General features: G+C 42.0%; 1 protein-coding gene across 1 annotated transcript; it reads left to right on the top strand.

Moving 5' to 3' along the window:
• Positions 1-260: 260 nt before the first annotated feature.
• On the top strand, positions 261-20677 carry LOC122538010 (ecdysone receptor-like). The gene is made up of 2 exons (XM_043671727.1): positions 261-1596; positions 20187-20677. The coding sequence occupies exons 1-2, from the start codon at positions 1278-1280 to the stop codon at positions 20642-20644; spliced, it is 777 nt and encodes a 258-aa protein (XP_043527662.1). The 5' UTR covers positions 261-1277; the 3' UTR covers positions 20645-20677.
• Positions 20678-20874: the final 197 nt, after the last annotated feature.

Genomic DNA, 20874 nt, shown 5'->3' with positions numbered 1-20874 from the left:
CGAGAAACTCGGTCGCCGCCGATAAGAGCGAGCAGGACGATCGACCGGGAGGAAAACGAGAAGAAAGAGAAAGAAAGAGCAAAAGAGAGAGAGAGAGAGAGAGAGGAGAGTCGGCCGCGGCATATCAGCGTGACGGAAAAGTGGAGCGAACAAGAAAGAGACTCGCTCGAACGAACGTGTACACGTTCCTCTGGTGACCTCGATACAACGCGACTGTGTACACTCATCTGGCTGTGTGTCGGTGTCTCGTTGTCGATCGTTTGCGCGCAGCCTCAGACAAACGAGAAATTTCGCCAGTGAAAATCATGCATTTCTACCACGGCTACTCGGCTGGTTGACGTTCACCAAAGTAAACTTGGTCCGCGGTGTGTCTGGCGAGGTACATACACACACACACACACGCACACGCACACAACACAGACACACACAGGGAGAGAGATAGCTAGCTGGCTGGCTGGCTGGCTAGCTGGCTGGCTGACTGACTCTGTGCGTCCTCTCTTTCTCTCTCTCCCTCCCGCCCCTTCGTCCAACTCCCCCACTCACGCGCCTGCTGCGTTCCCTTTTGCGCGATCGTGACCCCGTTTCTTCGATGACCGACACTCCGCGGCTGCTTGGCCGCCATTAGAGGAGCCGAGAGCAGGGGAGAGAGAAAGAGAAACGAGAGCAACCGAGGCGAAACGAAGACGATCGTGGTAGGTCTGCCGTCTACTTCTCCGTACACACAGGCAGGCAGCCAGGCGGGCATACACGCAGGCTCGCTTGGTACAGACCCATTCTATATACGTTCAGTGGCACTGCCGCGTAGAGAGAGGAAGAGAGGGGCACGAGGAAAAGCAAGGCGGCCAAGCGAGACGGACGATGCGTGAGAGCTGTCGGGGACCATGGACTCTTGACAGTGAATCGATTCGCTCGCGCTGCCCTGACCTCGTATTCCTTGCTGCCGCAATTTCGGTCGACGAACGAATTATCGAGGTCAACGACTAGCGTGCCTAGCCTCGGTACCTCTTGTAAACAGTGTGGTGTGTGTGTGTGCCCACCGCGAGACGCGCGCGAAGGAAAAACTACGCTACTTTCCTCCATTCCAGTGAAGAGACACGAATCGTCGTTAGGCCCGTTAGGGGCCCATTACATTACGTTAGGAGTGTCGGTGTTTGCGAGGAGAAACGTGAAAGGTGGCCGGGATTATTTCTTCAGCGGAAGTGACGAGGAAAATTGAGACGGTGGAGCCGAAGGAACAGCAAACGGTGGTGGTACAGAAGGTGGAGCAGGCTGGCGAGATGCTGCAGGCTGTACCGCGTGTGCCTGTCGCCGGCGTCAGGCGACGATGGGGCAACAGGCACACCGGAAGTCTGCAGGAGTCGAGCCCGGAAGTGTCGAGCAGCGGTGTGCTGTCACCGTCGCCAAGTTTCCAACCCTCCACGCCGGAGAGCGCAGCTGTGAAGAACGAGGAGCTTCAGCTGTGGGATCTGGACCTTCATCGGGGTCTGCAGGCCAACGGTGATCATTATCGGGCCACCATCACCGCCACCACGACCACCACAGTGCTGCCAACAATCGTCACCGATCCTGCCTCACCGTTCACCACCCCCGTCGAAGGTTTGTGCCCGACACGTACTTTTCTTATCTGTCGCGTTACGTAAGCGCACACCGAGTACCAGTTGCACGCCGTTTACCGCGTGCCAGGACCGTTCCAGGTGGCGCCAGAGGAGAGTTTCTTCTTCAAGAGGGAGAGAGTCACGCGTGCTTTCTGGCTCGGGATTTGATTCGTTTCTTAAGCGCAGCGGGGGTTTTACAAACTTGGTAATTTTTTCACGAAACCACCAATGTTTGCGAGTATTGTTATTTTATCATATTATATCGGAACAATTTTGAAAAGTTAAAGCGGTAAGCGCTTTTCCAAACGGTTACCGTTCTTTTTAATAGCGATGGGAAGCTACTTTGTTTTGTCGAGCCCCCGAAAATATTCATTTGCCCCGTCTTCTAGTTGACAAACTACTAATTAGTTGAAATTATTCCTGCGTGCAAAACTGGAGAAAGAAAGAGAAAGAGGAGGAGGAAGGAAAAAGTTGGGAAATCTCTGTCAAAAGCTTTGACTTTAACTTTCTTCGAACTTTTCTCTCCGCCTTGCAAATGATTGTGTATTATAATTAACTATTCTCACATTGTCTCAATTTAAAAAGAACTTTTTTTTTCAAATGTAACATTCAGAAAATATAATAATTATTCTATTATCTTTATGTTCGCATAATATATTGAATTTGCACATGTCACTGTGTTTAAAAAAAAAAAAAAAAAAGAACAGAATTTGGTAATTCGAATTAACTTGGAAAAATTTTCAATTTCTGCTTCATTTTGGACCAATGAACCAAGCTGGTTTTTACGTGTATAATTATTGAATATTTACAAAGAGAGATGTTTCATAAAAGAGACTTGCATATTTTACCGAGAAAATTATTTAGAAGACAAAAAGTATATTTCTGGATTGGTGTACTATCCAAGGTGTTAGCCCTTAATGAACAATGTCGATCCTCCCTAATGGAGTAAAATATGATCGAATTTAAAAATTGAAATGCATTTCACACGGGGATAAAAAATTCCTCGAGAGAGCTGAAAAGATTTCTTGATCCTTCGAAAGTGGAGAGAAGCCAATAAACGACCTTAAGGTAATCGACCCACGCGTAGCAAATCCATTTCGTTAGAAAGCGAGTGTTTTTTCTTTCTTCTTCGAAATACCAGGCGCGTACCTATCTTTTTTTTTTTTTTTTTTTTTTTCTTCTCTGTGAAATCGGGTCGAGGCCGACCGAGCCGGACCAACAGTGAGAATCGACGACCTCATAGGACCCCGTTCGGTTCGTCATCGATTGCGACACGTTGCACCATACCTGGTGCCCATTGCGCAATTTCACTATTTTTCACGCGCTTGTTTTATGCCAGTTTCTCTCCTGCTCGTGATTTTTATTTATCGTTTGCCGTTGCCCCGTAGCGTTTTCAATCTACTCGGTGGCTTTATCGTTTTTTTTTTTCCTGTTTCGACGCGTTATCAACTCGCGTTCCGCGACTTGTTGCAACCGGTGGCCTCGATGCGAATCTCCTGGGACTTTCTGCAGTCAGCTTCTCTTTCGACGATTCAGTTCTCTCGGTTGGGGTTCCCAGTCGACGATTGTTTTTTTTTTTTTTTTTTATTGTTATTAATTTTCGGGAACTAACTTCAATTTCACCAATTGATTTGAATTTCATTTTGCATTGCGTTTAGCATGTGGAAAGCAGTAGTGTGTTAGAAAAGAATTGTCACAGAGTATTTCTTCGATGAAAAGAAACATTTTTTAATGAAACTTCACGTGGTTACGTAAGAACATAGTGTATGACCGAATGTTAATCACTGCTTAGTGACTGAAACCAGCGAAATAAAGTAAAGAAATCGAGCGAATTTTGTAACTGGAGAAGAATCTTGTTAACAATGTACACATGCAACGCTGTTCCTCGATAATTGAGAAGTGTACTCCCCGGATAATGGCCTATCCTTGAGCGAGGGAACGTGCCACGGTGAAGGTTCCTCTTGTTCGCTCCGTGCACGCATGAAATCAGATCCGCACGAAACATGCAATTACGGCGTAGCGAGTTATTCCCGGGTTGTTTAATTGTCGACCCCCGTGACCTCGTTATTTAATTACCGCGGATCATTGCATTTGAGGCATGACGTGCACAGTGACGTCTGTGTTATTCGAAACTATCTTTATTGCGTGATCCTCCGTCGTAAAGCTCTTTATGGCGGACCAGACATCTTTCCATCGGAACAATTCCAATTGAGCTTGTCTTGCTGTTGTTAAACTTCGATTGATTTAGAATGTTAATTATATACTTGCCTCCTTGAATTTCTTACAACGCGAATCCTACGAGAAATATCGTGAAGAAACGATGTGATGATTCTTCAACTACACATCAAAGTATATATATATATATATATATATATACGTGTGTTAATTCTCAACGTTGACTATTCACACATTGTTTTTTTCACAAATTTCACAGTTTGCGAATTTTGTTTCAATAAGCGCAACATACACTCTTCGAGTACAACGACGTCGGCAAATTCTGTTCAAAGAAATGTCATTGAAACAAGTTGGAGTTCTATTTGAAAAACGAAAATTCTTCGAAAATTAGGAATTTGGAGAAATATCCTCCGCCGACGAAGAAAGTTCGATCGGTGTTCCTCTATCTTTCCTCCACCCCTCCTCGTTGTTTCACACGGCCGCGTTATTTTCATCCTTGCACTCTCTCCACGAGTTTATTGCATCGTGTGACGTCTGTCCAACACAGGTACGTACATCGGCTTTAAATAACACGATGCGTCACGTATATGTCGGTGCGATGTACGCGGTGAACCATTGTGTTTTCGTTTGCAGCCGCGGTACCGATGACCCGGAAACTAGGTCACGGTCCCCCGGCCTTTTTTCCTCTCCCCGCCAATGATTCACTGCTTTGTAGACAGGTTGCTCTCCTCTTATCTCCGCGATGTATTTTTCTTCTTTTATATCACGCACACGCCTCTCTGCGGGACGCTTTTATCAAACGCGTGCGCCTCGTTCTATCTTTGGATATTCTAGGGAATTTTTACCTACGATCGATTACAGTTCGCGGTTGTCAAAGATGTAATCTTTATTCGGTGATATTACTGGAAAATTTGCCAGTGAATGTTCTTCTTTTATTTCTTCTTTAACAAAGAACTTCTATTGTGCTCTTTGATTAGAGAAAGCGTCTTCGACTCTGGAAATGGAGGATGGTTTTTCCATTGGGATTATTCTAATGGGAAATTTCCCTTGAGAGACTTGAGGAAGGCCGTGATTTGAATCCTGGATTACTGATTTACCAGTAGTTCTGACATTGTCCCCACTTAAAAAATTATCCCCGTGGAAAAAAATCGTGAATTATAAACCACTCTGGCATGATCTTGAGGATATCGACCAGCGCGCAGAGGTGTCCAGGTATCGTCCTCTGTCCCCTGGTTTAATCGACGATAATCGAGATGAGAGCGTTTCTACCCTTTGGTTTCTCCCTAGCGTAAACGTTCTTCGAATGCAATCGGAGTGCACGTGGCGGATCGTTTCACGACGGTGTAATTGAGATGGCAATAGTCAGGGGGCGAAGTGGACGTGGTGATGGGTCGTTCTTCTCGAAATGGGTCATCGAATTCCAAGGGAAACGATCGGTTAAATACCAAATATCGCCACGCGGGGCACCGAAGCTCCTCGAACGTGGTAGATACGCGCCAGTATTCGTAATTATTCGTCTGCGACCGACACACTTGTAGTTTCGGCGATCGGGCACCGTTAGACGCGTATCCGCGTAGAAATTCTGGCCGGACACCGGCCGAAAAGAAACTACTCGAAAAACTTGTTCCTGACCGCCTCGTAAAATTTCACACCGTTCGTAAACTCTCGCAACAAGAAACTCGATGGAGGTGTAGCCCGAGAGAATTTTTTTTTCTTCTTTTATTTCGCTTTTCTTTTCTACTTGAGCGACTTTGTCACTTTTCCAGAGGGGGGTGTGTGGGCAGTGATCGATGGAAATTGAAAATTCGAAGTTTGAAAAATGTTAAAGATCGGAGAAGGATTTTCAAAGGAGAAATTTGGAAGATTTTAGGCTCAATGTTGGAGGTGTTGTGTTTGCGCGTGGTGGAGAATGATTGTTCAATGAAAAGTTTGTAATACGCCTTTAATTAAAATATCGACATAACATTAAAGAGAAAAATAATCTATATTTTACTGTAACGCAAAATAATAATCTTTGAATTGCCTTTGGTTTGGTTTTATTTTTTTTATTTTTTTTTTTTTATTTTTACCGAATCGCATGCTTCGCACAACTGATCAGAAAACAATTGTTACCAACACTCAAGAATGAAGGAAATCTAAATTTCGAGAATTGAGAGTTAACAATCCAGATTTGAAAAGTTGGAGACTTCGAATGATTTAGATTCGCGTAATACTTTGCAAGTGATGACGAAAGTTACGGAGAATATTAGGTAGGCACGTGAAAGGACGAGGCCAGCCGCCTTTACGAATTTTTCGCACGTATCCACCACGCGGAGGCCTCATTAATTTCTGAAGCTTTGCTCGGTCAATTCGCACGTCTGCCACACTCGAGGGGAATGAACCGTGACAATATATATATATATCTCGGAAATATCGTCGAAACATTCCTTGGTAAACCTTGATCGATTAACCTTCCGCCTTTTCGTCAGATTTCACCTTCCCCCTTCGTTCGTTAATTTTTGCAACAAAAGAAAAAAAAAAAAACATTTAAGGCCGGTAAAAATAATTTTTATACCGACCAATCACATCGCCAAACTTTCAATTTCCTTGTCTGTTGAATTTTAATTGAAGTTTCATTGTCTTGCGAGCAAATAAATTTTTTTAATTAAGTTTTCTTGTTCCTTCCAGCTCGTTCAAATTAATCTTTTAAATTTTTAATGTATTTCGTGGATAAATTTCCTGCGGTTTGAGTTTTCGTGTACTCTTGGATTTAATTACGTTATTATAGTGTCTTGAATTAAATTTTCGTGCCTTTCGGGGTTTTATTAAATCGCCACGAGTCTCTCACATTTTTAATTAGATTATTCGAATTAAAGTCGAATTTAAATCGTCACATTTCAAGTTCTTCTTATTAATCCACTCAATTTCAGCCACGTTGTCGCGGTCCAGGATTATAAGTATCATTTTATGGTCGTTATCGCGCCGATATATATATATACGAAACGAAGTCAATTAATTTAAAATCATTACACGCGACTAACTCAATTTTATCGAGGGCGAATTGTTCGATTTAGTAATCGAAATTAAATTATCAGTATTTTGCCTTCGTTGTCACATGAATTCCGATGTATATACAAGAGAACTTGAGTATTCTTAGGAATTTTTAATATTTCACTTTTTCCCCGCGTAATTTCCGATTTGAAAATTAACAAAAAGCGCGCGCTTTTAAATTCTTCTGCGAAATTTCGTTCGTAACACGGTTTCTTCGTAGGATCATTTTCTTTAAGCATTTTTCCCTCTCTTCTTTTTTTTTCCTCCCACATGATTTACGTAACAATAGGATGTTCGCGAAGGAAACAAACGTCTCTCAATGATACTGGTTCGAATGAAAACGCGTAATAACCGGTATCAGTGGTATCAACGAAGATTTCAATGATGTTAATTACACGCAAATTGCACCCCGCGAGTATGCATAATTACACGGGCTCGTAATGCGACGTCGCGTTCCCCGCTAAATTCGTTTCACTTCTTCCACTGTAATTACCAGACGCTGGAAAGGAAATATTTAGATTTAATTTGCATGTTTCGCGCCGTTTCTGGCCGTCGTTCGTCGCAAATTGTTAGAAAGTGAATTTTTAAAACGAGACGACTTCATCCGCGAGAATGCAAACGGAGTTGTACACGTGCAAACACATTGTTTCCTTTTTTTTTTTCTTCCTTTTTCCTTCTCATTGATTTTTTAATCGCGCACGACTCAACTTGACTCAATCTCGTGCTCGATATTCTCCCACTTGATGAATCGGTTTCATTCGTCTAGGGATTTTCTAGTTCTTTCCTTTTCATCGTATCCTGACGCTTGTATCAGAATTTTCTTTAATTTTTTTTTCATCGATACACTCGCGTTCAAATCATTATTAACACTAGAACAAGCCACATCAGTCAAAATGAGATCGGTACCTGTCAAAGTACGAAAGGGTTCGTAAACTGCATGACGCATAACCGACCAAATTTGGCGTAGACATTGCAGAGAAAATGGCAAAGAAATATAACGTCAAAACAGGATCAAGAAGATGTACCAACGTTTTAGATTTAGCTGGCATAAATGCCTGGATCTTATGTAAGAAAATAACAGTTGAAAAGATATCCAGAAAAGATTTTATGTTTCAACTTCAGCAGATGAACTTGCCACTGAAAATGTAAAACCAGGGATGGAATCACGAGAAGCTAATGTCCAAAGAACTTCAAAGAGAGCTCACTTTATTCACGCAAATGGTGTCAGATAAAGTATTGCAATAATACTACGACTACCACCATTTGTAATTCCTGTAAAAAAATATGTATGCGGAAAGTGCACTCTGAAGAAAAGTTACGTTTGTAACATAACTGTAGTGACTATAATTTTTCATACCTAATAATTTGCTTTATGCTACAAGAATAACTTGACTTTAAAATGGAAATTTTCTTGTTACCAAAGTATATATATTCTTTATTATACTTATTGTTGTTATTGATACGTGAGTGATAAAATGTGTCGACCCTCATTTAGGGATCATGGTCCCAGATTAGAAAAATTAATCAATACCAAAAAATGTACTGCATAACATGGAATTCCTTTGTAAGAGAGTAATAAATCAATAAATATAAAAATATTCTATTACTACGAAATTTTTAAAGACCAATCGGTAGTTCTAGCGTTGATATTCTTGTTAGAACAATTCTCTGTTTCACGAGACTCGGCGTAATCCCTAACCGTCACGAAAGATCGTTTCCACGTCAGAAATATTTGTCCATCGAGTCACCAGCCCGTTTTGTTCCACGTGTATCCTCCATTCGACGCTCGAACGTGATGTTATTAAAAGGCTAGGGGATGAGAAAGGGCCAAACTGATCAAGAGTGGGGATAAAGAGGGAAAGAGAAAGAGGCAGGAAGAGGTCAGTAGGTCACTCTCACTCGAGAAAGAGAGGAGGAGACTCGATCGTGTGGAAGGAAACGTCTAGGCAATCTAGATAATCCGACGGTGTATCAGGTTGTTTCTTCAAACGGGCTGAGCCAGTTTGTTCTAAAATCGAGGCCTGTCACCTGATGAACGTCCACGTGCAGCAGCTCTCGCTCGCAGGTTAAGCATGGCGTAACAGGTTAATCTCCGATTTGAATTTCTACGACCTCTCTCATCGTCCAAAGTTGAGTTTAACTCCGACAACTCAGCGTGATTCGAACTCGATTTGTTTCCGGGTCCCGCGAACGAAATTTCGTTTATCGAATCGACACACTGGTCTGTGCTTGAGCTGCAGGACGAAGAGATTCTGTCTAGGGAACTTTTGATTTTAAATCACCTTTTTTTTTTTTAGTAATCTCACCTTTTTTTATCACGGAAGGTATGTTCAAACACAAGGTGAAACACACGAGTCGTAAAACGCATGAGAAACTTCAAAGTCCACAGCTTTAGAACGCACAGTGGGGACATTTGTTCCACTTCCCTTCTTGAAAATTTGAATAAACAAATATTTGCTGAAACAACGGGCTCCCGTACTTTTGGTGGGTTTCTGGCGTTTATTAAAGCCGAGCCGCGTAGAAACGTTGAAATCTTCGTCGCGCGTGAAACCAGATTCACAGTTTCCACCGGTTTGCACAATCTAGGCAGCTTTAAACTCGTCGTCTCCCACGAAGGGAACGTTTCCTCGATAGCCCGAGCCGAGCTGAATTCGTGGCAACTTTTCCCCGATGCGGGAAAACTACTTAGGATTAAGCGTCGACCAACAAAACGACCGGCCAGACAGGAGAAGTGGGTCGTCAGTGATCGTCGAGTGGTGGTGTATCGTGTGAGGAGCGTGTGTAGTACTGTCTGCCTCTGTGTGTCGGTGAGCCGTGCGTGGAATGGTAACGAGCCACGTACACGGGAAACGATATCAGAAACTCGCGGGACAGTGGCTCTCAACCTTGAACAATCTTGTTTTACAAGCATCTCTCGGGGGCATCTACGAGCATCGTTGGCTATCGGAGGGAACAACTTTGGGTTTCGGATGATAGTTGTGTGTTTGTTCGTTTGTTTCGGGGAAACAGTTGGCGTTTGTAGCCTCTATCGTGTTGTCGGGAACCTTGAACATTCCCAGAAGCGTCGTTCAGAGCAGTCGTGTTGCTCTTTAAACGAATCAGTTATTGGCTGGTGCAGGTTTTATTTTCTTCCTCGAGAGAAACATCATTGAATAATTCTGGACAGGGGTAGATCGAGGAATTGTTTGATATTCGAGTTTATTGCAATTCGTTCGAATTAAATTCGTTGGTGTCACATGTTGGATGAAATTTTGGACGAAAGAGACACGCAGGGACTTGAAATTGATGGCGTCTGGGTGACTGCGAGGTGGATTGCGATCGTTAAAGGATAAATTGATCCGTTGGAGGACGGGGGATTTGATTAATCCGACGCTTCAAGTGGAACGATAGACGAGTTGAGGTTAAGAGGAGAAAAAGTGACGTTAAAAGCTACTTGCAACAAAATGACGGTGAAAATAAGTCGGAATTGGCTGGCCATCAAGCGGCTAGTAATTAGAGTAGCTAGGGTTAAAATACACCGGGTCTATATTCAGAACGTTCTCGTTGCATCTCTCAAATACCATTCTGCGCCAATTGGATTTGCATATTGTTTCCTTTAACAGACATCGTCGAACACAATGCAACACGTGCGTCTTCTGTGAGCGTCTATTTGCAATTGCAATTTCCACCATTTATTCCGACATTAATTGAATGAATTTTCCGCTCGTTAACGATTAATAGTTATCATTTCCTAAATGTTGCGATAATTGAGAGTTTAGACCGGATCAAAAATAAAATCCCTGGATTCTTGGTTATTGCTATTTTGTGTTTATCTACTATTATTGAACAAATAAATTTTGGGAAGTACGTCATTTTAATTATTCCACCGACATCGTGCCTAATCTGTCGAGTGATTACATTCTATGCTAGCACGTGTCTAGACGATTACAAACACACACTTCTTGTTAGTCATCGAGTACGACAGACGATAAAGGATTTTTATTGTTTCGTCGTGACGATTACGCGGTGTGGAGAAAAAAAAAGTTTCAGTTTCACCTGGAAAATGAGTCAGTCGATGTTGGCGCCGTACCAACTTAACAGATCCAGTTACCAATAGACGTTTCGCAAGCGCATAGAAGCCGGAGTGATTAATCCGTACGATCCTCGTCACATTTATTACTTTCACGGTTAACGACGTAGTACCACGCACGTTTCGTGCAGTTTGTTCAACTCGAGAATCGATAGGATACCACCATTCCGCTTCGTTCGACGCGATGATGACAAAAATTCGGTGACTTTTGACATTTTGCCACCAGAGTGAGCGCTGGCAGATCAAATCCAGATTTTAGGTTATGTGCAACTGTATACCAAGTATGGTGATACAGTAATCTAATCCGAAACCTGTTCTCGGTATGTTACTACGCATAAGATCAGAATGTACGAAGGAAACTTCTGAAAACATTTCTAATCGAGTGTGAAAGGAAAGCGTGGGAAGAAAAGTTTGTGAATTACGATGGCGTCAGTGTAGTTGACGATCATTATACGCAGAGAGGAATTTACTACGAAGTAAAATTTTGATTTGTTTCTTTCTAAAACGTGGGGAGTCTGGAGAAAAACCTCCCAGAGAGACTCGAGGTTGGGAAACCCTGGCGCGATGGATGGACGGTATGCACGTTTTCTCTGTGCTGGCACGAAGGTGGTATTCCCTCCGGTAAAAGTACCGTATCCGGTACGTCCGCGTGGCGACTTTCGCGTAACAGAGCGCCCCCACGATATCCAACCTGTAAATCAGAATAGGTGTAAACGGCCAGCATAACAGTCTCTATAACCAATAATTTTTCGGCCGTGTCTATTGTAAACGGACTAACCTAACTCTATGCGGCTTCGCCATCTTGTCCTTGACCAACGTGATAACAAAAATCAAGACGCGTGACTGACGTGGAAGCTTTCCAACCGTCGAGCTCTTTTTTTTTTTTTTTTCTATTGAAACTGATGACTCGCGACGATCGTGCCGGTTCCCGTCGAGAATTTTCACTTTTCGCCGCGCCGAGAAGAGATATTTAGGTTAGGTTTTCAACTAATTGTCGCTTAATTCGAGTAATATACATTGAAATGGACATTAGAACCTAACCCAAACCAGAATGTTCTTTAAATTTTAATAAATTATCAATTTCAAAGTAAAAACTGATTTCTGGTCTGTTCTAAAGACATATTGAGAATTTGAAATTTCTAATCGGCAATTATTCGTAAGCCAAATGAAAATTTTTATTGCTAGATAATCTCTGTTATGTCATTCAGTCTTCCTCGAGTTTCTTGCGAGAGCCGGTGAAGACCCGTGGCTACTCCGGTTCAAGGATAAATCTTATCCGGTACTGTGACGGCCAATGTCACGCTCAGCTGGATCGGTGGTTGCAATGGAAACGTTGGGAATCATCCTGTTCCATTAACTTCCATCGCAGTCGATGAATACTGCTGAGAAAACGATCCTTTTTGTCAGCGTCGGTTGTTTTCTGGATCCGTTGACTCTCCTGGTGAGAGCCGAATGGATATTTTTATCGTGGTTTCTTGCCGCAGCCTCGAAATTGGTTCGATTCATTTCAACGTTAAGTTGCGCGCTGTTGTTTGTTCCAAACACGATGAATCGGAATAAAACCAATTGGAGATGAAAAACTCGGGATGAAAAACTGGCGAGGAAATGTGGAATGACATTTTTCTCTAGCGTGTCTCATTTCGGAGGAAGACGGTTCTGAAGATCGTAAGACCAGACACTTTTAAAATTTCGATTTCCTCGATAGCCGCACCTCGTGCGAGAGAAACTCATTTCTCACTTTTCGAGTTCGTTTCTCACGTCGCGTAAAAATGTTATGTAAACTTTAAATTTAATTCGAGGTCGCTAAGCGAACGGTATCGAGAGATTTAGCTTGAATCATCGTGAATCCTGCGTGGAAAACAGATGAAATTTCGACAGAATTTGGAAAGACGGGGCGGATTAAAATCCCGCAACCGAAGGTTTCAACATACGGTGAGCGGCCCACCGGGAATATGAAATGAGTTTTCGAGGTCTTTCGAAGTCGTCCGCGGTTGCGTAGGATCGTTCCAACGAAAATAAATTCGTCGTCAGTGATTCATGGATTTCCTGTCCGCGTTTTCGTCCCTCGGCTGTTGTCTCTCTGGTCTTCCACCTCCCGATTTCTTTTTTCTCTATCCACGCAGAACAAACAGCGGCTTCTAACCCAAATACTTTGACCTTCTAGATTTATACTTTATTTTCGTCAAAGTCAAAATCAGCGTAACGAACTTTCGGCCTCTCCATATTTGACAACCAAAAATTATGAACTCCAAATTACAAATTTGTAACTTTTGACCACTATTTTTACTTGTAAATCTTTCTTCGTCCCTTTTAATTAATCAGTGACAGCGTTATGAATGGGCCACGTGATGAAATGATTTTGACGATAGCGTAGCGACGAGTAGATTATGTTTTTTTTTTTCTTTTTTTTATTTTTCCATGCTACTGCACCTATGTTTATCTTATGATTGCAAGGATGGCCGTCGCGTGTTGGCCTCATCTTTTCCTTTTGTTCCCAGATCTTATCAGATTGTATACCGTGACCGGATATGACATCCATTAGTTACGTACGCGTGTGTGTGTGTCGTGCAGAATGGAAACAGAGATGGGTGCCGCCATTTAAAGGGACATGAGGGTAGGGCAAGGTCGCGTGCACTCTTGTTTCTGCTGGTTTTGCAACGTGTCAGGTTAGGAGTGGCTCGTACCGTCCTTCCTAACCCTCTCGAGACAATTTTTTTTCTTTCTCTCAATACCTATAATATAATAATACAAATTATGGCACATGACGTAATATGAATACTCTTCTCGTATAACGAAATAACGAAAAACGAGAAGAACAATTAAAATTAAATGTATGAATTCGTACTATGGATTGTCTTTAAAGATGGAAGAAAAGAAAAAAAAAGCTAAAAATTATATTGATATAGAACGTTCTTTCTCTCCAACGTAGTTATAACGTAGAAATAAAATAAAAGTGAACGTTTACAAAGTGAGTAAAATTCGGCCGTGTAATATTTCAAGAAAATATAATAATCCTAACAGAGTGAGAATATAATAATTCTTGCTCTAAAGTAAGTTTCATAATTCTCCAGATATTATTAGCCATAAAATTCCCTAGGATGTTGAAATCGTGTTCCCCTGAGTGCGCGCGCGCGCGAGCGATGAATTTTAACGTGAAAAAGACACGCAGCCCCCGTGAAATGTGACGAGAATGAAAGAGAAGCCTACGTTCGCGTGTTACGGTCGGTTTCACGGAGACCTGAATGATAGTCAGCGGCGTTAGAGCGATGTGCCGCTAGTCGTCCATCTTGTCCCAGCCTCGTAGCCACTTCGTCCCCCCCCCCCCGATCTTCCTGTACAACACACTTCTCTACGCAAAACTCTTCGCTACATACCGACTTGACAAACTGACAAAAAATTTCACTTTACGAAACAGTTATTCTAATTAACTTCCTCGTCCCAACGACGATTTTCTTACCAGGTTTACAATGTCTAATTGATGAAGATTAGCGATGATCGATCACCAGGCCAAGAGTTAATGGTTGTAGAATTACAATAAAATTACGAGTGTGCATACCGTTCTTGGTAATTCTGCAATTGATTTGGCTAGTTTGGCTCGGTTAGCTCGGAGGATGGAACTTTGAAACGTTTTAAGACGCGATAATGTAATTTAAATCGAACGGAAGACTGAGCTTCAAGCGTTGTGGAAAAAGTTAATTTCTTTCTTCGACGAAGATCAATAATTCATGAGAGATCCAATGAACAGAGGAATATTCTGACACGGTTATCGTCATCCGAGAGCTGTATGTACTTGTTTCTGAAACGTGGAAGGAAGAAAATATCACTTCCAACTTAAATTCTGTTTCACGTGGATCTGTGCGAATAAAAAATTGCACCAATTCGTCTAGAACAAAATCAAGCTTGCCTCTCGTGAAAATAAAATCTGCTTAGAAATAACCTAAACCCAAACTCGATCACGTCTCGAAAAGCTAATGGACACCAACAACTGGTCAAATAAAAGAAAGACTCTGCTTAAAAAACTGTCTTCGGAAAACCATAGGGGGAAAACCCAAACCCAAGCAAACACCAGGCAAGTAAATTGACGAAGGAAAACCCGATCGTGCTGTGTTTCTGCAGAATTTAGGGGAGCTAGCTAGCAAGTGTACTAGGCGCTTCGATGTTAGCCGCTATACGACGTGGCCTGCCTCCTATACTCTACGCAGCAAGGTTTCCGTGCTGGTTAGTAGCTCTCTCACGGCGGAGCAGTGAGCGGCCTTGACTCTGGCTGAATGCCTGGCTGTGTAGCCGCGCAGGTACCTCTTTTACACGCGCGCACGTTCCTTTGCACGCGTCCTTCTCGATCCTGCTGGCTCTTGCCTTTAATAGACAGCGAGTCTCTACCTCTCTCTCCCTCTCGTTCACTCAGCCAGCTCGCTCTTCCCTCTCTTCCTTGTCAACTCCTCCTTCTCGTTTCCCTCTCGTCTCTCCTTTCGCCTGTCCGCGTCTCTGCCGATCCGCGCTGTCGCTCTTGCCAACAGAGGAAAGCTAAAACGGGCCAGTGAGCACTGCTCCTCGCGGCTGTGCCTCGCTTCCTCCGCCTGCCAGCCACGAGGAAACGAGAACGACCCACAGCGTCCTGGGACTCTTGGCTGCTTCTCGAGTCTGGTCAGACCAAAACACAGTGTTTCCTTTCCCGTTTCCCATTTCCACCGGATCTCTGCGTGTCCGTATAGGGTTCTAGGCAGACCAGGCGATAGAATTGGGATTAGTGGCGATTTGGATTTGTAGGATTTATCACAGGGTTCATTTGTTCACGTAGATTTGGCTTTACGAGGACCTCTAGTCAAATGTTGAGATTTGAGGTTTTTTGATCTTTTAGATTTTTAGACCTGCTTGGACCAAATCAGGAGATACACACTACTGGTACTGTCAATGAAAGTCCCATTGGTACTCTCTCTCTCTCTGTTCAATTAAGATCTTGGAATCTTCTTCAGTTTTTTAAGATTGATTGGTAATGTTTTCAATTGCTTGCCTGTTTTGTAACTTCCAAGCTAACTTTCTGTCAGCCAGGATGTCCTCAAAGCTGATGTAACACGTAGAAGGTATATTTGCGTTCTAACGTGAACATGAAGGTGAAACCTATTTCATTGTAGACTGTGTAATTTCTAGTACATCATACGCTTCGTATGAAAGCGATTTCCAATGCTTCAGATCTTTTAACTTTTACTTGAAAGCTATTTTCGAAAAATAATCTGATTTTAATTTTAATTCGAATGATGAAAGAAACACTGAAATGTTTAACAATAGTAATAAATAAAAATTACAATTCACATCGTAATATCAGCTGATAGTAATTTAATTTTATCTAAATTGTTACTAATGGAGAAACAATAAATGTTAGAGTTTCTAAAATTTTCATAATTTTATAATACGTAAATAAATGCTGTTACAACTTGTTTCATATAACAGTGACAACAAACCCAATATTACATCGATTGTAGTCCTGGTTATTGTCCCAAAATTCTAGGGGAATTTTATACAGCAAACACGAGATCCAATCTTCGTCTGGTAAACGGGAAGAATGCCGGAAAGCAATTTCGTGTTACAAGTTTGAAATAAACTTCTCGGCGAGTTCACTGTGCCATCGTCGTGTGTGAACAAGTCGTCGTGGCATGTTTGAGATCTAGGGTCCTCGGCAACTCTGTTTAAGAATTTCAGCGATGAATCTAGAACGTTTGGCATTGCCAAATAAACGAAACGTTTGAATCTCATCACATTTTGCTCGTCATTCAAATTCTAAACGAGCTTCCAGCTACTTTGCATTCGGTACCTTCGTGTTCGTCGAAATTCCGAAGGCTAGAAAATTTTGGAAGCCTGGAGAATTTTAAATAGGAGACCATTCTTCGCGTCTGTGTGGAAAACGATGAAAAAGAAGCTATTGCCGCGTGATTTTTAATCTGTTTAGTCGCACTGAGAGATCCCAGACTTTTGCTCAGTCTGTGAATCTCCATCTTGCACTCTATAAATACACAGGCTTGGGTGGAAAGAAGTCAATGTCAAGGTCAGCAGCAAGAAAGCTGCCTTGCTATGAAGATACTCGTTGAGAGATTTTCGTCGAACACACAATGAATTTTTTCTCAGTCTTGATCTATTTCATTGCTCGGTGACCGATGTTTTTATGTAATCCTAACCTAAAAAGCAGCGCGAATGAAATGATGGATCTTTCACTTTGAACTACAGTTCTTCCTTTTGTTTTTTTATTAGATGATTTTTATTAATGGCCTGGAGGTGAGATTCAGAAGTATATTAATCGAAAATTTTAATTTCGAGAAACTCCCTAAAATCTGGAGGAACGAAACTTGCAGATAAAATTTACTAAAAAGACTCACTCAAAAATTTGTCCTAGTGTCTAGAAAAGTTGAACGTTCGAGTTTTTTTAAATTCCTTCACTCCTCGTCAAATCTTCTCCAATAATTTTCTACTCTCGATTAATCGTGTATCAAGCATCGGATTAAATCTTGCCGACAAGAATTTCCCCTAGAGTTGGGGGTGAAACGTCTGGTTACGCGCTAAATCTTAAGTTATGATTGATGAAAACTGAACGAACGTTGAAGTATAGAAGTGTTTCGACAACATTATGAAGGGAGAAACTATCAGGGAATACCAGCAACGGCGTTAAGCAGCGAAGAAACCTGTTTGAGGCACTGAAACGAGAAGTCTGCTCGCTCTACATAGAATCGCTATGTGCTACTTGCTAATGTGTGCGCAAAACCAGACGTTCAGGTATCAAGTTTTGTGCCAGTGTCAGGTCATACCAGTAATTTATTAGCCTTCAGTTTCACCCGTGCGCCAAGATCTCTCGATCTCGTACTCTCGCATAAGTTTTGCCAATTTATTACCGGCAAGTCATCTCTCAGACGTTGTACAAACTACAGGAGACGGATCTCAACCTGACGATAAAGACGCAGACCTTTAAAAGACGAACATTGTTGCATTTGATCAATGATCAGTTTCGTCATTCAGTCGTGTTTTCTGAAATGTTACAAACGACGTAGCGGTATGTTCCCAGCATGGAACAAATGAAGACAAAGTTCGTCGATTTGTGGCGAATGTTTGCAATGAAATTCCAGCGAAAGCAGATTTTTAATGGATTCTAATATATTTGGAAAGTGTAATTGATGCGTAGATACGAGATCTGGTAACGTTTTTTGTTCGAAAGATACGCACCTCTTTCAGATGACAAGAAATGTCATCGTTCTAGAGGAAATTCTCTAGAAAATAATTCGTCGAGGCAGAGGTTCGTTCAGATGGCTACGGAAATTGGCGAGAAGAGGAGGAAAGTTTGGAGGAAAGAAAAAAGATGAAAGGAAGAGGAGAATGTATCGAGGAGGTGAAAAGATTGCGAGTTGAGCGAAGAGGAGGACGATGAAGAAGGGGTAATAACCGAGTGACCACCTAGCCCGGTCAGTGTCTCAGTGTTCCAGGCGGATGTTTTCACGGTGATCAGTACTTCCGGGTGATCCGAGGAATCCGTCGCCGAGCATCTCTTCGCGGAATCGCCTGGAAGGAGAGAGACCACGTTCGCTTTTCTCGCAGCAGGAGAAAATCGACGCGATCATTTCCTTTCTCGGGCCTCTCGATCGATGGAAAATCCAAGAAATTAATTCAAGTCCTCAAATAATTGTCAAACGATGAGATACTTTAAAGACATTTACTTGAAACATCATACTATTTTATGTAACGTAATAATTAAGAAAAGAATTAGTCTTTCTTAATAAAAGAATTTACGTAAATTTCTTAACGGAGAATTGCAACATGGAATGAACTATAATCAAGTCCGGTAGCAGGCAATATTTCAAAGCGGGATTGAGTTACTTTTACCGAAATTATCCAGATCAAAAATAGGAATCTACTCGATCTTCCAACCGCTCAAATGTTTGCTCACCTGAGAATAAACGAAACGGGAACTTTAATTTTTAAACGAAAGGGAGCTTTCATTTTTAAATGAAAAGTAATATTATTTTTTATTTATAATAATGTAAATTACTAACAACAATATTATTATTTTTATTATTATTATATATTAATTTTATTATTTATATATTTATTATTAATATTATTATTATTATTTCATTTTTAAATGAAAAGTAATACTATTATTTATTTATAATAATGTAAATTACTAACAATAATATTATTATTTTTATATGATAATTTTATCCATCCGCTGAACGTTACACTGTAATTCTGTGGATGATACATTTATATTTACGTTAAGTGTAAAAATATAACTCTGATAAAAGGGACTGCCGCGAGCCCCGTGTTCCCGTTGAGAACAGAAGCCACGCGGCGCTCGATTCCGCCTCGCTGGAGGATGGCGCACGCGTGCAAAGCTGCGCCGCGTACTTTCACCGACCGTGACTTCTACCGCGCGGCGTTCCATTCGACGAGTTTCACGGATAAAGGGGGTAATAGAGGCGATGTCGCCACGTAGGTTACTGGAGCCCGCTTGCCTCGCGGCCGCAGCGAGTCGCAGGCGTTACACGCGTAACGCGCCGAGTAATCACCGGAAACCTCGCGAGCAACTCGTCGACGACGAGTCGAGTCGAATCGCTTCGCTGCAAACGTCTTCATCAACTTGGTCAGAACCTTCATCATTTCTGTTTCCTACAGATCTAAGGTTCTTGGAATTTTTGGGATGGAACGATAAGTGGGAAAAGGTGATGTTTCTTAGAGGGATGAAAATGTTCTAATCACTTCTAATCTTCTTGGATTCTACGGATCTGGATAGATTGATTTGGGTTTGCTTCTCTGTGAATGATGAATGATATTCTTTTTTTAATGATCAGGAATTTAAAGGCATTGGTAAAATAGTATTTGGCAATTATGTGCTTCTCTCTTTTCGCTAAGTTTGCTGAGGGAATCAAAAATGAGAAGATTCCCAGGAAATAGAAACAATGTCCAAGTTCATTGAAACTGGGAAACTCACTTATTTCTGGAACGGAAGGAGGATCGGGTTACTGATGGAATTTAGGGCATCATATCGCCCCCGGTATCCAAATATGTTTAAGCCAATATATAACACACGTTCAGATAAAACCTCAGACTCTGTGCAACTTGCATAGAAACCATAGGACCAGAATTTTCACGTGTGGCAACTCGTGACAATTGGGCTCTTAGACCTCGAAAGTATTGTCACGATAATCCTCGCAATAAATTTTACAAAGAAAACTGAAAAGAATCTCACCGAGAAATCGAAATTTTCGTTAATTAAAGTTAAAGACTCGTTTCTAATACGTTTCTTTTTTTTTTTTTTTTCTTTAAATTTGTGCGTGCAGGTAGGGACGAGCTGTCGCAGCCTGGCTCTTTGAACGGCTATGGAAGCGGCGGAGGCGGAGGTGGAGGAGGCGGAGGAGGCGGCGGCGGTGGTGGCAGCGACGGCTGTGACGCCAGGAAGAAAAAAGGGCCGACCCCGAGGCAGCAGGAGGAGCTGTGCCTGGTTTGCGGTGACCGTGCCTCCGGGTACCACTACAACGCGTTGACCTGCGAGGGTTGCAAGGGCTTCTTCCGGCGCAGCATCACGAAGAACGCGGTGTACCAGTGTAAATACGGGAACAATTGCGAGATTGACATGTACATGCGGCGCAAGTGCCAGGAATGTAGGCTGAAGAAGTGTCTGACAGTGGGCATGAGGCCTGAGTGCGTCGTGCCGGAGTACCAGTGTGCTGTCAAGCGCAAGGAGAAGAAAGCGCAGAAGGTAGGCTGTTGGACAGTTTGTCGTCGAACGTTACATTAAAAATCGTCGTTGATGAAACGGCCATAAAGGAGATATTTCTATTATCTCGTGTTGACAAGTATATTTTTAGAGATTTTTTTTTCTTTCTCTTCTGAGAAATTCTACGATCTTTCACACGCATATTTAGTTAGTTAGATCGAAGTATCATTAGCTCGACATTTTTATTTCATTTTTTTTTTTTTTTTTTTAATTTTAGAAATTTAAAGTTAAAAGTCTCTTCTTCATTTTTT

This window comes from Frieseomelitta varia, unplaced genomic scaffold, assembly GCF_011392965.1.
Source record: "Frieseomelitta varia isolate USP_RPSP 00005682 unplaced genomic scaffold, Fvar_1.2 scaffold_948, whole genome shotgun sequence".
Classification (NCBI taxonomy): Eukaryota; Metazoa; Arthropoda; class Insecta; order Hymenoptera; family Apidae; genus Frieseomelitta; species Frieseomelitta varia.
The sequence above is the reverse complement of the archived record's forward strand: the minus strand, read 5'-3'. Positions and strand labels throughout refer to the sequence as shown.